Source organism: Eublepharis macularius, chromosome 19 (assembly GCF_028583425.1).
Source record: "Eublepharis macularius isolate TG4126 chromosome 19, MPM_Emac_v1.0, whole genome shotgun sequence".
Taxonomy (NCBI): domain Eukaryota; kingdom Metazoa; phylum Chordata; class Lepidosauria; order Squamata; family Eublepharidae; genus Eublepharis; species Eublepharis macularius.
Window position 1 is genome coordinate 18,190,745 of NC_072808.1, and position 14,625 is coordinate 18,205,369.

At 50.0% G+C, this 14,625-nt stretch overlaps 1 protein-coding gene across 7 annotated transcripts in view; it reads right to left on the minus strand.

Moving 5' to 3' along the window:
- NFIX (nuclear factor I X) overlaps positions 1-14,625 on the minus strand; it is a 247,857-nt gene that overhangs the window by 12,870 nt on the left and 220,362 nt on the right. For 3 of the 7 annotated variants that reach the window (XM_055003528.1, XM_055003526.1, XM_055003527.1), the window contains 3 exons: positions 14,290-14,465; positions 11,252-11,399; positions 6,172-6,266 (listed from right to left, as the gene is read on the minus strand). In XM_055003528.1, the coding sequence (XP_054859503.1) occupies positions 6,172-6,266; positions 11,252-11,399; positions 14,290-14,465 (419 nt within the window). The remainder of the gene's footprint in view (positions 1-6,171; positions 6,267-11,251; positions 11,400-14,289; positions 14,466-14,625) is intronic. The other 4 variants (XM_055003531.1, XM_055003529.1, XM_055003532.1 and 1 more) reach the window with 3 other exon arrangements.

Below are 14,625 nucleotides of genomic sequence, written 5' to 3' on the forward strand. Positions count from 1 at the left end.
AGTTGTCACTCCACTATGACAACGTCCACTTGGCAGTGGGGGATAAATCCATCTCCAGATGTCCCACCATGCGTCTCGGCTTGCAGATGCCTTGAGCAAGCCCTCGGTAGTCATGTGACTGCGCTCTCCAAACTCCACTTCTGACACTCCGTCTGCACGGCGGCTGACCTTGCTTCAGCCGCCCTGGAACAGTACCAGGCTGCATCTAACCAGAAACAAGTCCGCGGGCCTCAGAGGAACACTGATGTTCCTTGGCAAGAAGCATGACTGTCGTGTCAGGAACTGCATGGAGTCTGGAGTTACCCTGAACCAAACCATGCTGCTCTTAACTTAAGATGTAGACGCTGCGTGCCCTTTCCCAGTGCCTCCCACACTGGATCTGGTCAACTCTGAATTCAGCCACTTGGCTGTTAGAGCCAGATGCCGGCTTGACCAAGGGACTTTTTACCACGCCATTCAGTCCAAAGGATGGCCACTGTAGCTGACTCATTACTTGCCGCAAACAGAGCTGTCTTTAGTGCTCTGTTTTAACTCCCTTCCCCAAGGCTAAGCAATTTTCTCTGCACAGGACTGCGTTGCTTAGTTGTCCCAGAAGCTAAACGTTAACTTGGGAGTTTCTCCTCAGCCAAAACTTTGGACAGATTCTGAGGAAAGTCAAAAGAATTCTTTTGTGAAATGTCTCTGTGACGGGGGGACTCAACCCACTCATTCTTAGGTCACCACCAGATTAAAAAAGAATTGGGAGCTGCACTTTCATGCAAAATCAAGAATTTCATGGGAAGCCAAGCGAGCTTCCGTTGCAACGCTTCTCCAGTGGGATTTCAGAGATCCCTGCAATGTGGTGATGGGAATATCGATCCCCCAGGACAGGGCTTGATACTGGTGGCTCCTTTCTTCTCCTCTTCTTTTTTCTTGGTTATGCTTTACAAAATTAGTGGGTAACTGCTATGATGAGACACAATGTCACCTCACAAAGAAACGAGACTCGCTTGTCAGAGCTCACCACCATTCACGGATTCAGGCCCGCCACTGGTCCAGATCCCAGATAGAATCAAGGGGAGAAGAAAGGGAAGCTCTGGGGGCCAAGCTAGAAGTGACGAATTACACTTGAATGGCAAGTGAACAGACTCACATGTATTCCTCCCTGTTCACTTGCACTCCACTCGATCCCAGTGACTGAGGGCCAAGCTACAAGTGACAAATGACACTTGAACGGCAAGTGGATTGAGTGGAGGGCAAGTGAACAGGGAGAAATACACTTGCCATTTAAGTGTCATTCATCACTTGTAGCTTGGCCCTGAGTGGAGTGCAAGTGGAGTGCAAGCGAACAGGGAGGAATACATGCGAGTCTGTTCACTTGCCATTCAAGTGTAATTCGTCACTTCTAGCTTGGCCCTGAGTGCGGCAAAGTTCTTTGACCAGGCGTGATGAGGAAAGCGCAGGTGGAAAGCAACCACAGCCTCCGAAAGTCTGGCAAGGGCTCGTGAGGAGAAGAAGGTGACTCATCAGGAATGTGCAGAGCGCACCAGCCAGATGAGAAGCCAACACGGCCCAGGGATGCCGACGTGGCCTGAGATGGGAAGGAGAGCGGGCCGAGAGCGGGGTCACGGCTGCGTTCTGCACCGGCTGTCGGCAGTCAGTGAATGTTGAGCAACAACCACCAAAGCAGTGTGGCTGGAAGCAAAGTTTTGTCACACCTCGTAGGACCTGCAGCTGTTCTGAGCCAGAAGCCCCAGGCACAAGAGGGGGAGCTGGCTGGCCCTTGTCGCCCACTCCCCTTCCTCTCTCCTGCCCAATTCAGTCTGTCTTTTTCTTCCCCTCTTTTGTGCTCTTCCAACTGCCTGAATCCAGAGTTCATAAAAGTCATTGGTTACTGTGGTAACATATGCACCCCCCCCCCAGTACTGTAGCCTAGCCAATGGAGCAGGGAATCTCCCCCCACCACTTTGCCCGACACACACGCAAGGGGCCTTGGCAAAGCAGGCACCCACCTGGCAATGCCTTGCTGGAGAAATACCTCAGTATCTCCCAACCGTCTTCTGTCTGATCGGGCAGAGCAATTCTCCCCCCCCCCCGCCCCCGCCAGTATATCCAGAAGGGATGAGAAAGGGATACAAAAGCAAAAAAGAAAAAGAATTTAAGTGTGCGTGGGGCGGGAAGCATCAGAATTATAAAGAAAGTGACGGGAGAGCATTAAAAGAAAGAAGTGAGGGGGGGGGGGAAAGGCCAGAGAGGGGAACGAGGAAAGCAGGCGAGAGCCAGAAAGAGGGAAGTGGCTGGCGGAAGTGGCCCGCTATTCCTGCGGCCGTGCTGGGCCCTGGTCCAGCCTCGCTCCGGACCATTGTTTCCCTGCCTGGCCCCCCAAGTCCAAGTTCATCTGGGTGTGACATCATGTCTGGTTGCTCCGGGAAACCAGACGGGCCAGACGTGACATCGGTTATGGGATGGGAAAGGAGAGCTATCCCTGTCCTGCTCCTACTCTGGCCGCCAGGGAGCAACGGAGGCCGAAGAAGGGAAGCAGAGCGGGGAGGAGGGGGGCTGGAAGGGGGGGTGGATGGGACGGGCTTCTCCAGCTCCTCTCTGGCTCTGCCTTTCACGCAGCTGCCACCTTTCCCCGTTTGGCCTTCTGATCACCGATCGGACCAAAGTCCCTCTCAGTTTCAGGCCACTCCAGCCTAAGGCATCAGCCACTGTCATTTAATTGATGCAGGGGACTGGAACTTCTCTTCCCCCAACAGCACCTCTGTTGCATGGAAAGTACAATTCCTCACAACAGAGAGCAATATTCGAGTGCTAGGAAACCACGGAATAGTAGCTTTTCCTCCCCTTTTCCATTGTGGAGTGTCCTGTGCACTGTGCGAAAGGGGTGCCTATTGGCAAATGCCCATGCTACCACTACTGCTGAGCTACAGTTGCGAACCTCCAGTGGCTGGAGATCTCCAGTAATTACGACTCATCTCCAGGCCACAGAGATCCGTTCCCAGGGAGGGTGGACTCTATGGCATTATACCCTACTGAGGTCCCTCCAAACCCCACCCTCAAAAATCTCCAGGAATTTCCCAACTGGCAACGCTGCACTGATCGACACATCCTTCCCTACTCACCGGCCCTTTTGAAAAAAGTTTTACAGTTTTTCCTCCCCCGTGATTTTGTTCAGCTGCTCGGCACTCCGTGAGTTACTAACTCTTTTAAAAATGGCGAGAAAGAACTGGCCAGGGCTCCTTCCCTTCTGTTCAACGGTCCCATGCTGCCATTTTTGTGAACTATTTAGTACTAGGTTGGGAATTCCTCTCTTATACATATCGGCGGGGTGGTGGGGGGAGGTATTTGTGAATGTCCTGCATTGTGCAGGGGTTGAACTAGATGAACCTTGAGGTCCCTTCCAACCCTACGATTCTATGATCTACCAAACCATTACGTAGGAACAAGCATAGTAATACTGTTGCTAGATCGAAGCAAGGTGTACTTTTGCATTAAAAGCAGAAACACCTTTCAAAACAATGGTTGCCAGCCTCCAGGTGGGATCTGGAGGTCTCCCAGAATTACAATTGATACAGGGATTCGTACCCCTGGAGGAGATGGCTGCTTTGGAGGGTGAGTTTTATGGCATTATACCCCACTGAGGTCCCTCCCGCTCAAATTTCCACGAATTTCCCAACCTGTATTTGGCAACCCTAGAAAGAATGCATTTGCTTATACAAGACTCAAATCAGCCTGCAATGTGAACGCAAAGATTATATTAGCAAAAATGAAAACTCAAGCGTATTCTTCCCCAACAGCCCCCTGGGCTGCTGCACAAAGGAGATCCATTAGATATCATGTGTACAGGCAGATATACAGGTTATATCCAATTATCGAGTACTGTTACAAGTAAACTCTGTGTTGTTAATTACCAGTTCACAGCACGGTGTTATTTGCTTAACTTAACATTCACACCGTGGTCCAGTTGTATCCTATTGAAAGATCCCTTCAGTGATGTGTCCCCAGAAAGGCTGTAGTGCTACTAAACTGGCATTTGACCGGGCATCTCCACCCTCCTCGTATTACTTCTGTTCGAGACTCTAAGTTAAATCTGCACACAGCTCTTACGCTCAGGTTTGGATGGGCATCGATACAGGCCGCTCTTAAGGCAGAAGGGCCTGTCCGCTCCTCCTGGAACCACCACTTTCTCCCTCTGCTATCTTCTAACTGATTGTGCAGCTCGGTCTGAAACGGTGTGCCTGAACCGTGGTCTTGCCCCCAACGGCACCTGCCTGCTGCTGTGGGCCTGGTTTCTGCACTGTGCATGATAACTCACTGGCCTGGTGTTCAATGGCCAAGAGAGTGATGCTGGTACAGCATTAGAGGCTGTTACAACTCCAAGGAAGAACCAGTCTTGGTTCTCCTGACACTGCTCCTCACACAGAGACCTATTTGGAGCAGGTAAACGAGGGAGGGACACAGGTGCACTGCATACAATGCAGGGTTCCCAGGTGCCCACCAATGGCAGGCGAAATCCCAGAGATTTCCCCCTTCGTTTACCGATCGCTTGGCAGCAGGTGGCAAGCTCCGGGAGGTTGCCCACCATCAGCAGGCACCTCAGGAACGCACGCCACGCATGCACCTAACAGGCGTGGTAACGTCACTCCTGGAAGTGACATCATCGCGTCAACCGTGGGGCATGCACATGCAAAGCACGCATGTGAGAAAGGACCTCATGCCCAGCACAAGGCAAGTGCCAAGGACGAGGGAACTGGCAACCCTAATACAACGGTGTGTAATACAACCGGGCCATACGCTGTTTCCATTGGCATTGTGAGAGCCACTCTGATGAGGGGGCTGAAGGGTCAGCCCAGGACAAAGGAGACAGGACTTTGAGTCCAGACTGTACCATAAAACTTGAGAATGACCTCAAGCCAGCCTAACCTACTTCGAAGGGTTCTCATCAGGTTCAAATGGGGTGCATAAAAGCCAATCAAGTGACTGGCTGCTCACCCATGTCTTTAACATGATAAAATATGGAAACCAGCTCTGGATTTTATATGTGCAAAAGATGTAATTCCCTCGATGCAACAAAGTTTAGATGTTTGTTCTTTGTGATTCTTGGGTTTGTAACAGATTGTGAAGTGTAGTCTCTATTACTGCTTTCCACGGTTTAATTTTATGATTTTTTCCTCTCTGTATCTCCTGGTTTTATAGTTCCCTTTAGTTTGTATCATTGTTTATATGGCTAAATTTATTTTTTTTTAAATGTCATTAATTGGCCTGGCTAGGCGTGCTGCCTTGTTTTTTCACTGTGCAAAGAGGACATCCTTTACAGGTTTTTTTGGCCTTTGTTTTCACAATCCTGTAAGGTAGGGGCTGCTTCACATGCCGAACTTTGTGTGGGAAAAACCATGGAATCCCACAAGTAGATGTCTCTTTCTTTGCACACTAGTTGGTTCCTGGCAAGTATGTACGGCCTTTACATCCGTGTGTCTAATCATCCCATATTGGATTGCAAAATTGTTTCTGTGCAAGCAAAAGCTGTTTGGTTGTTTCAGCTTTAAGAATCACCAAAGGCACCCCATAAAGGTAGGACAACTCTTCCATGCCATTTGGCTATTCTTTTTCATAAGTACTGAGGGTTTAACTGGAAGATGAGCACAGGGACAGAGGGCTTTCTTCACTTTTTTTACAAAACACTTTTCCCCAGGAGGGGCAAAGATAAACATCCTCCCCCACAAAGCCCACTCTATCGACTGCACTACGTTTCTAACTCAGAGCACAGTTTTCAAATTCCAGCTCAGCCGTCAACTCATTGGCCAAAGACCACTCTCTCTCAACCTCGGCTTCTTGTCTGGAAAACAGTAAACAACAGCTACGCCATGCAAAGGTATCATTCCTAGATCGCAGTATGGATATTCAGGAGTCCTGCAGTCCGGCCACCTTTTTGATTTCAACCTCTAAGTCCCATCATATTCCTGAGAGACCTCAGGGCCTTGCTGCTCTATGATGCTTCTACGGGAGAGACTTTGGCGCCAGTTAGAACGCAGCTGGTAGCTGAAAGGCATCAGCGGATGTCGTGTGCTTGGACCTAGCCCTTGACCCGCCCCTCCTGCCGGTGCAGAACCCAGCATCACCCCGTCCCGCACATGCAAGCTACCGCCTGGGCTAGTGCCACATGCAACCCTACAAAGTTGGACCCCCTACCTGAGATTGCTGGGGGATGTTTAGAAAGTTGCCGTCCCGGGGTCCGATGCCGACAAACCGGTTGGCAGAGGAGGAGGAGCCTGGCGCTGAGAATGCTGGAGGGGGAAAGAGATGTGAGGCCGTTAGGGCCGCTGGGCAAAACGGATGGTATCGAGTGGTCATGGAAAAGGAGGCCAACGGGCAAACAGGCCTATTGTACCAAACTCACGCGGCAAAATCCAAGAGAAGGAGAGACTAGGCACAACCCATTTCCTCCTCCTTCCTCCCTCCTCCAACCAACCTTTCCTCAAAGGGCTGAAGAGGAAAACAGGACAGCCAGAGCCATTCCTGAATGTGGCCTGCTAACATGGGGGGCAGCAAATGTTGGTTGCTGGGAAAAGATCTAAAGAACTGGCCCTACCTGACTGCCCGAGCAATCCAAGCAGCGTACAGCCGTTGGCCAAAGCAGTGTCCGGCATCGTGGGATTAGGCTGTACAGACTTGGTCTAGCCTTACTGACTGAGGTGGATCCCAAAGAGACTTTGGCCTTTGTTGCAAAGGCTTCACTGCTGGTGTGTCTGTGGGCCTGCATTCTCTCTCTCTCTAGTGGCCCAAAGCCTCCATCTCTTGGCCCAGTTTTATTCTCACTCCGAGAGGTGGCTAGGGGCTTGTCTGCGGTGAGTGCTAGAAGCAGCCTGAATGCCACCCCTGCCCCCATCCCATGGCGGAGTGGATGGCATCGCAGAACATGCCCATGTATGGGCCTGCCAGGAGATGGAGGCTTGTGGTCGGCCGGCTTCCCCTGGGCATAGCACTGTGTGCCAGAAATAACTGAGCTCAGTCCATTGGTATTTGGTGTGGTGGCAGAGCAAAGCAAGGCTCTTGGAGGGGCTGCAAGGGGCAGGAAGCAGGCACCGGGGGCCCCCCTCTGAACAGATCACCCCTGAGAAAACCTGTCTCAGCTAAGGTATTTGTAGGGAGACCATGAAAGCGCGCTCTTGGAAATCACACGCTAAGCACACACACCATTTCACTTCCCTGCTCAGCTTCTCTCTGCCAGCATCCCTTAGTGCCTCTTGAAGCTGTTTTCTGTTGCCCATCCCTCAAGTATCTTGGGGGGGGGGGGGTTGGCAGCAGTTCTCACATAGTGAGCTGAAGACATGGTTTACAAAGGCAATTTCAGGGATCCCTCTCAAGAAGGAACCCACTCTGTGAACAGCCCCTGGGGGAAAGCCACACACGCATGCGCGCACACAAACGCACGCACACATGCACATATATATACACACACACACAAACGCACGCACGCACATATATACAGGGCTTTTTTTCAGCAGGAACGTGGTGGAACGGAGTTCCCGGAATCTCTTGAAAATGGTCACATGGCTGGTGGCCCCGCCCCCTGATCTCCAGACAGAGGGGAGTTTAGATTGCCCTCTGTGCCGCTCGGCGGCGCGGAGGGCAATCTCAACTCCCCTCTGTCTGGAGATCAGGGGGCGGGGCCACCAGCCATGTGACCATAGTCCACAATACAGCACTAGAAGCTTCCTCAACCCTACCTGCTTAGTTCTTGTGGCCCCTTCTTATATGCCCAGGATAATGCCGATCGCCACTTTGGGAGCAGGAAGCCCATTGAAATCAATGGGCTTAGACTGGAGTAACTCTGTTTAGGATTGCACTGTAAGAGCCCCACTACAAGGTCGGCAGATCTGTTGCTGGAATCCACCACTTCAGAACGCGAGTGGGGGGATCAAGTGTCATACCAAATGAACCAATGAAAGGAGGAGTGATTCTTGGGTCGCCGTTTTGCTGACACGCTAGGTTTCGATACGCAAGTGTGTGTCTATACGGGGAAGCATTCGCACATCCAGTCAAATTAATCCAATGTTAACCTTTATGTGAGGAATGATGAAGCCCCCCTGCCGACAGTCTAAAATGGTTCAGTCCAGCGACAGTACAGGCCATGTGGTTCGGCAGTTCATGCCAAAGAATTGTAAGAAAACCCCCAAGACCTCCTGATTCTTACGTTTGCCCCGTTATGGATGCAAAAAAGAAGAAGAAAACCCCCACAATGAACACTTAGTAGGGAATAAACGTTTCACTGTAGCAGCACTTAAAGAGCAATTAAAGAATCGGTCATTAATATGTTGGTTCCGGTTTAGAAAGTGAAAGAAAGACATCGCACACGATGGAGCAAAGCCTGTGGCATTCTTGACAAAGATCACAAAACAAGGATCCAACCAGGCTCCTTGCTGAGTTGCACGGCTACTACAGTCTCCAAACCACATGGCTATAGCAGTCTTCTGCAAAATATAAACAACACACTAGAAGAAAAATTTGTATGTTACATGGACTTATCTTGTTAATTATTAGACTGGGAACCTTTCTGTTGGAAATAGAAGTCAGAAATGGATGTTATACATTTCTATTGTTACCGGATGTTATGAATTGTAGTAGGATGTTGATGGTGGATTATTGTTTAATTATTTTTATCTATCTATTTATTTATTTATTTATTTCAGATTTTTATTCCACCCTTTCCGCACAGGCAGGCAGGCAGGCAGGCTCAGGGCAGATGTGAATTTGACTGATATTTTGCACTTGCACCTTATATAAACACTTAAAGAGATTCACAATTATAAATTGCAGTTCTTTAATTGCTCTTCAAGTGCTGCTACAGTGAAACGTTTATTCCCTACTAAGTGTTTATTGTGGGGGTTTTCTTCTTCCTTTTTGTATCTATATCGCCGTGATACTCCTTCGTTTTGTGCTCCGTTATGGGTGCAGGCAATGCGGCCACCAGTCTGTCCGTAACTCCATAATGCCCTCATGCCCCCTCCCTTCGTTCCTCACCCCCCCTTCCCCAACTTCACCGCCACCAGTTGAATGGAGAATATGAACAGTGCGAGGGTGAGCAATGCCATGAGACAGATGTAGAAGAAATAAATAAAAATAAATAAATAAAAGAAAAGAGGGAAGAAGAGAAAGTGAAAGGAAAATGATTGTAATGCCGGATCCCTTTCTCCAAAGCAGCTCCCCTAACCCGAGGAAGGGGGTGAGGCACTGCGTCATCGTGGGAGAACTCAGGACTACTGATTCCCAACCTTCCTTGAACTAAGTCTAGTGATATCCTCCCATATGCCACTTCCCCCACAACTCACAACAGAGAGGGTTACGGCCAAAACGCTTTAGTAAAAAAAAGGAAAAACACAACCGTAACACTTTACTCTCAGTTCCGCTTTTTGAACAAACGAATAGAACATACAAGCCAGGTCACAACACTTTTCTAGATACATAGTCATCAGAGAATCCCCCATATTATAATCCTGAAGTACATCTAATTCTATGAATGTTCAGTAATTTATTTTTTGCAGGAGAAATTCATCATTCCAAACACAGTCCAATGAGGGGCCTGGCTTATTGTTGCCTCGTTTCCCGCTGCAATCTCAAGAACATGTCTGCAACTCCTTTCATATGAATACAGGTGTCATGCCCACTAGTTGTATCATCCAAAGGCTTCTCTCAGAGCTAAACTACCAGAGACGAATTACACGAGGATGCTCACGTGTATGTTAGTCGGGAAGCTGAGTTTTAAAAGACAGATCAGAAGGCTCTGTCAATTTCCCCTCTCTACAGAGCCAACAAAGATGCTCCTCAGAGGGTTTGTTTATTTCCTCTTTGCCTCCTAGAAGGGGAGGCGAAACTGACAGAGCCTTGGGGGGGGGGCAGAAAGGAAATTAACAAACTCTCTGAGGAGCATCTTTGCTGGCTCTGTAGAGAGGGGAAATTGACAGAGCCTTCCGATCTGTCTTTTAAAACTCAGCTTCCTGGCTAACATACACGTGAGCGTCCTCGTGTAATTCGTCTCTGGTAGTTTAGCTCTCAAATGCATTTCAAAGAAGCCTTTGGATATTATAACTGATTAATAGAATTATATGTACTTAAGAATTATACTACGGGTGATGCTCTTATGACTGGAAAAGTGTTGTTACCTGACTTGTATATGAACTTGTATATGAATTGACAAGTGGTTATATAGTCTATTCGTTTGTTTAAAAAGTTGAACTGAGAGTAAAGTGTGTAAGCAGTTAGATTGTTATGGTGATGTTTTTCCTTTTTTCACTAGAGAATTTTCCCCACAACTGACAATAGGGCCAGGCATCCTGGCTTGTAGGCACACATCCTTCCCCACAACCCATGAGGCACATCCGTCGTCCTTCAGGTTGGGACAGAAGCCCTGTGCTCCTTGTCGCTGCCACCCCTGCCCGTACGCCGATGACTGGGTTTTCTTTCTCACTGAACATGGGGACAACCTCTGGGTGTTCTGGATCCCAAATTTTCCTCCTCCCCTTGCCCCCTTCCAACAGGCATGCCCTTCTAGAGAAAGCACAGATGGCAATCCAGGGGGGAGAAGTTTTTTTTTAAAGCATCCAATGAATACCCATAAACACAACTCTTCTTCGCATCATAAACCCCCGAAATATCTATCAGTCGTTCTTATTCTCAGATTTTTAAAATATATATATTTATATAGGTTTATTTTTGTCCCTTTTTTTAAAAAAAGATACCCGATTCCTTACCCAGGAGCCACCATGGCAACCAACAACATAATGAATAAAAAATTAAAAGAAAAATTAAAGGTGTTGGAGCTGGGCAGCTACTGCATCTTTAAACGCTGGGGGATGGGATGAAAGGTGGGAGGGCATATGGATGGCAGCCGAGGGAGGGGGGTCAGATGGGGTGTCTGAACCTTGAAAACAAGCACACAGCACGAGACGGAAGGATGATGACGGACGGACGGACGGACGACATGGTGCCCCCAGCCCACCTCTAGGCGCCCCTTGCTGCCTGGATCCCTCTCACCCTCCCCTGCTTCTCTCTAGTCTGTGCTCCTTCCTTCCTCTTGAGCTGCCTCTCTTTCTTCTGCAATGGCCACTGGGCACTTTCTCATCTGGTGCTCATTGCCTGGCCCTTCCTCTGCTCCTCTTCCTCCTCTCCTGTTCTGCTCGGTCCCGAGTGATGGGGATGGGGATGGAGGGGGGGGGAGAGGCGGACTGAGCCCTTCGGCTGCGTGGTTTGGGTTACGCTTGGGTCCACTTACAGGGTGATGTTGGCGTCGGCGCTCCGCCCTCTGGGTTAGTGCTGGTGGATTTTGTATCAGGCATTGGAAGGGGCACTGGTCTGGCCACTGGTGGTGGCGGCGGCAGCAAAAATGACCCCGTGACTTTGCCCTGGCCGCTACCGTTAGGCTGCGAACAACATAAATACAGTGATGCGTGAACGAGACAAGGCAACGTTAAAGATGCAGTATCTGCTGGCAGCTCTCAGGGCTGAGAGTGAGGGAAAGGACTTTAATTTGGATATGGGGATCTTTCCCCAATTATTTCTTTTTAATTTTTTAAAAAAATCATTGGCCGTTTTGACACTGCTTACCGGCCATGGAACGTCGCGCCGAGCTCCCGGAACGATAGCATCTTCCTGGCACGATTTCACACGAGAACAGCACCAGGAAGATGCTGTCGTTCCGGGAGCTTGGTGCGATGTTCCATGGCCGTTAAGCAGTGTGAAAATGGCCCTGGTTTGGTTTCAGAACTTCCCCTTGGCTTCCTCAAACTCCCCCATTGCCTCACTACTGCCTCCTCTCAGACACGAGTTTTTCCCTCTCCTCAAAAGTGTCTGAATCACCATAGGGGAGGCACCGCCTGTGTCCCAGCTTGATTTGCAACTCTGGGTGATGAAACTCCCACTTGGATGGCTAGAATCGTTCCCTATTACACACTGGCTTGCCAAGGCTACAGTCCTGCAGTTAGCACTGTCCTCTTGGTCGGGTACCCTGTGGCCATGCTGGTCAGGTAGCCCTGGAACAAAAGCGCAGCCAGATCTGCCCGTGAGTCCACGGGGATGCCTGAAGAGAATGGCTGAAGCAAGAGGCGTCTTAGCAGCCGAGAGAAGATGTCCCACCTTTTCTGAACCTTTTTTGGAGACTTTGGTGCCTATCTGGCCCAGCCAGGCCAAGCTGAGTAAATGAATTAAGAAAAAAAATGCCTTTGTTCACATAAAGGATTTCTCTTCCCATGTCAGCGAATGCTAACCTCAGAACTCCATAGAACCAGAATCTGGTCCTCAAAAAAAAAAAAGGGGGGGGGGGAGATTTTGTAGTAGCAATCCAGTAGCAAACCTGTAGCATCGCATTTCTTAGTTGTTAACCATAGGGGCGGGGGGGGGGGGATATCTTTTTAGACCATTTTAAAATAAAAGCTGGAATTAAAATAAAAGCTGGATCTAGAAGAAGCCACCTCAAGTCTCACGTCTAGATTCTGCAGATTTGGGAAGATTTCTCCCCCAGCTCAGATTGTGAGAACAGACTCCATGTATGTGGGCAGGTGAGATCCTTAGAATGGGTGTTCCGTTCCCAGGTAGGGCCTAGGGCAGAAGTAAGGAGAAAAGTGTCCTTGCTCTGAAGTTCTGGCTTTCCAAGTAACTGTCGGCTCACAAGTTTTTCAGCCCTGAAAAGAAACATAGGTGGCAACTCTCTTCCCCAACAAGCTCTCCTGCCCCTCTTCTGCAGTCCGCCAACTCCGTCCCCTGGGTCTCTTGCTGCTTCTAGAACGAGGCTCTGTCCACTTTTAGAGGAATCAGGATATCCATCCAGTCCTTTCAGAGAAGACCCAAGGATTATTAGGACCAGCTGCCAGGAGCCCTCTCATGGTGGTATCCGCGCTTCAACCCCTACGTGGTCCTTCGATGCTACTTCCGATGCCCCAGGGAAGTGGGGGAAGGTGGAGCCCTCCATTAAACCTGAATTTGTAACAACATGTTGACTTTTGAGTTTCCTGAGAAAACTTTAAAAAGATGTATCAGCTTGCCTTTGCCTTCCTCCTCAGACAAGCAGAGTTAGTCTTTTGGAATATGTCTCTCTATAGCTGAAGCTGCTCGAACGGCTTCAGGCTCAAGGTGGTTTAAATATCTTCCTAGATTCTTCTTAGCCCGGAAAGCTCAAATTGGGCTCACGTGCAATGGAGGGGGAGGCAGGAAATGCCTCTCACCCCAGACTTCCATTCCCTTCTACCAGCTCACGAGGGCTCCCGTTGATGGACGCCAAGGGAACTATCTCAAGGGTGAAGCATATCACCTCAAGTACATTTGCAGGAGTAGGTCTACAAACTCAGTCGGGTTCCAAGTCGTTAGGAAACCCACCCCTGTCGCATCCTTTTAACATCACAGCAAACCACCCTTTGAAAACCCCACAGTGCCTTGAACAGGGTTTGCATTCCAGGGCCCAGGGGGACGGACGCCTGTGCCCTCTGCTAATGTCAAAAACGCTTGCTGTTCTCGAGCCCCTGCCCCACTGCTGCTTTCAGAGACATGGGTCTGTTTAAATCCCTCTGGGATTCTCTGGTGCCACAAAGCCCAGAATGGTCTCCACTCCAGAACACTCAAAAGCTCTTCTGAATATCTCCTGCGATGAAAAACTTAGTGGGCAGGGAAAGGGAAAGATATGGGGTGCCAGGAAAAAAGCCTGTCTGGGTCAGAGAAACCTGCCCAACTCTTAGTGGTTGCACTTCACATAAGGGCCGATTCGAGACGGCCCTCTCCATGCCGAAACGTCGCGCGTCGTCGCGCGTAAAACGCAAAATATCGCGTTTTCTCGCGCGAGTTTTGCGCGACGTCGGGCAAAACTCGTGCGAGAAAACGTGATATTTCGCGTTTTCTGTGCGATGATGCGCGACGTTTCAGCATGGAGAGGGCCATCTGGAATCAGCCAAGGTGAAATGACAAACTCGAGGTAAGCCAGTTTTTGGAAGACCGCTTCTCAGCCCTCCACCCCGCCCCGATCCTGGCTGTCCTCAGAACCGTTCTCCTGTTGGCACTCGGTCTACTTGCAGAGCAGAAGCTGCCGAGAGCGAGTGAGTCTCAGCCTCTGCCTTCCAATGAAAAGGGGTCCATTCTGCCAGACCTACAGGGCCACACAACAGAGCCTACAGTGCTGCAGACTTCCCCACTCCCCAGGCAGGAAGACGGAGGGAGGGAGACAGAGAGGCAGAGGAGGCAGAGAGGGAGAGCAGGCAGAGAAGGGCTGGAGGGCAGGGTCCTGGCCGAACCGGCTGGCCACTGTGGGCTAAGGAGCGAGGCGCTTACCTGCCCAGAGCCCTGGCCAGAGCCGTCTGAGCATACAAACTGCACAAACTCCTTCAGCGAGTCCTGGCCGTGGTGATGGTGGTAGCGGATGGTCGGGTGGGTGAAGTAGGGGCTGGACTGTTGGATGATGGAGGTTGACGGGAAGTGCAGGGCCGACGCTGTGGCACGGGGGCTTCCTGGAGAGTGTCAGGTCAGATGGACAGAAACAGAGAGAAACAGAAAAGGGAAGAAAGGGGGAGGGGGGGACAGAGAGAGAGGTCAGTAACAACCCCCACGCCATGCCGCTTCCAAGCCACACAGTCCAACCGCCACTTCTACCACCAGCCCTGTATCTGC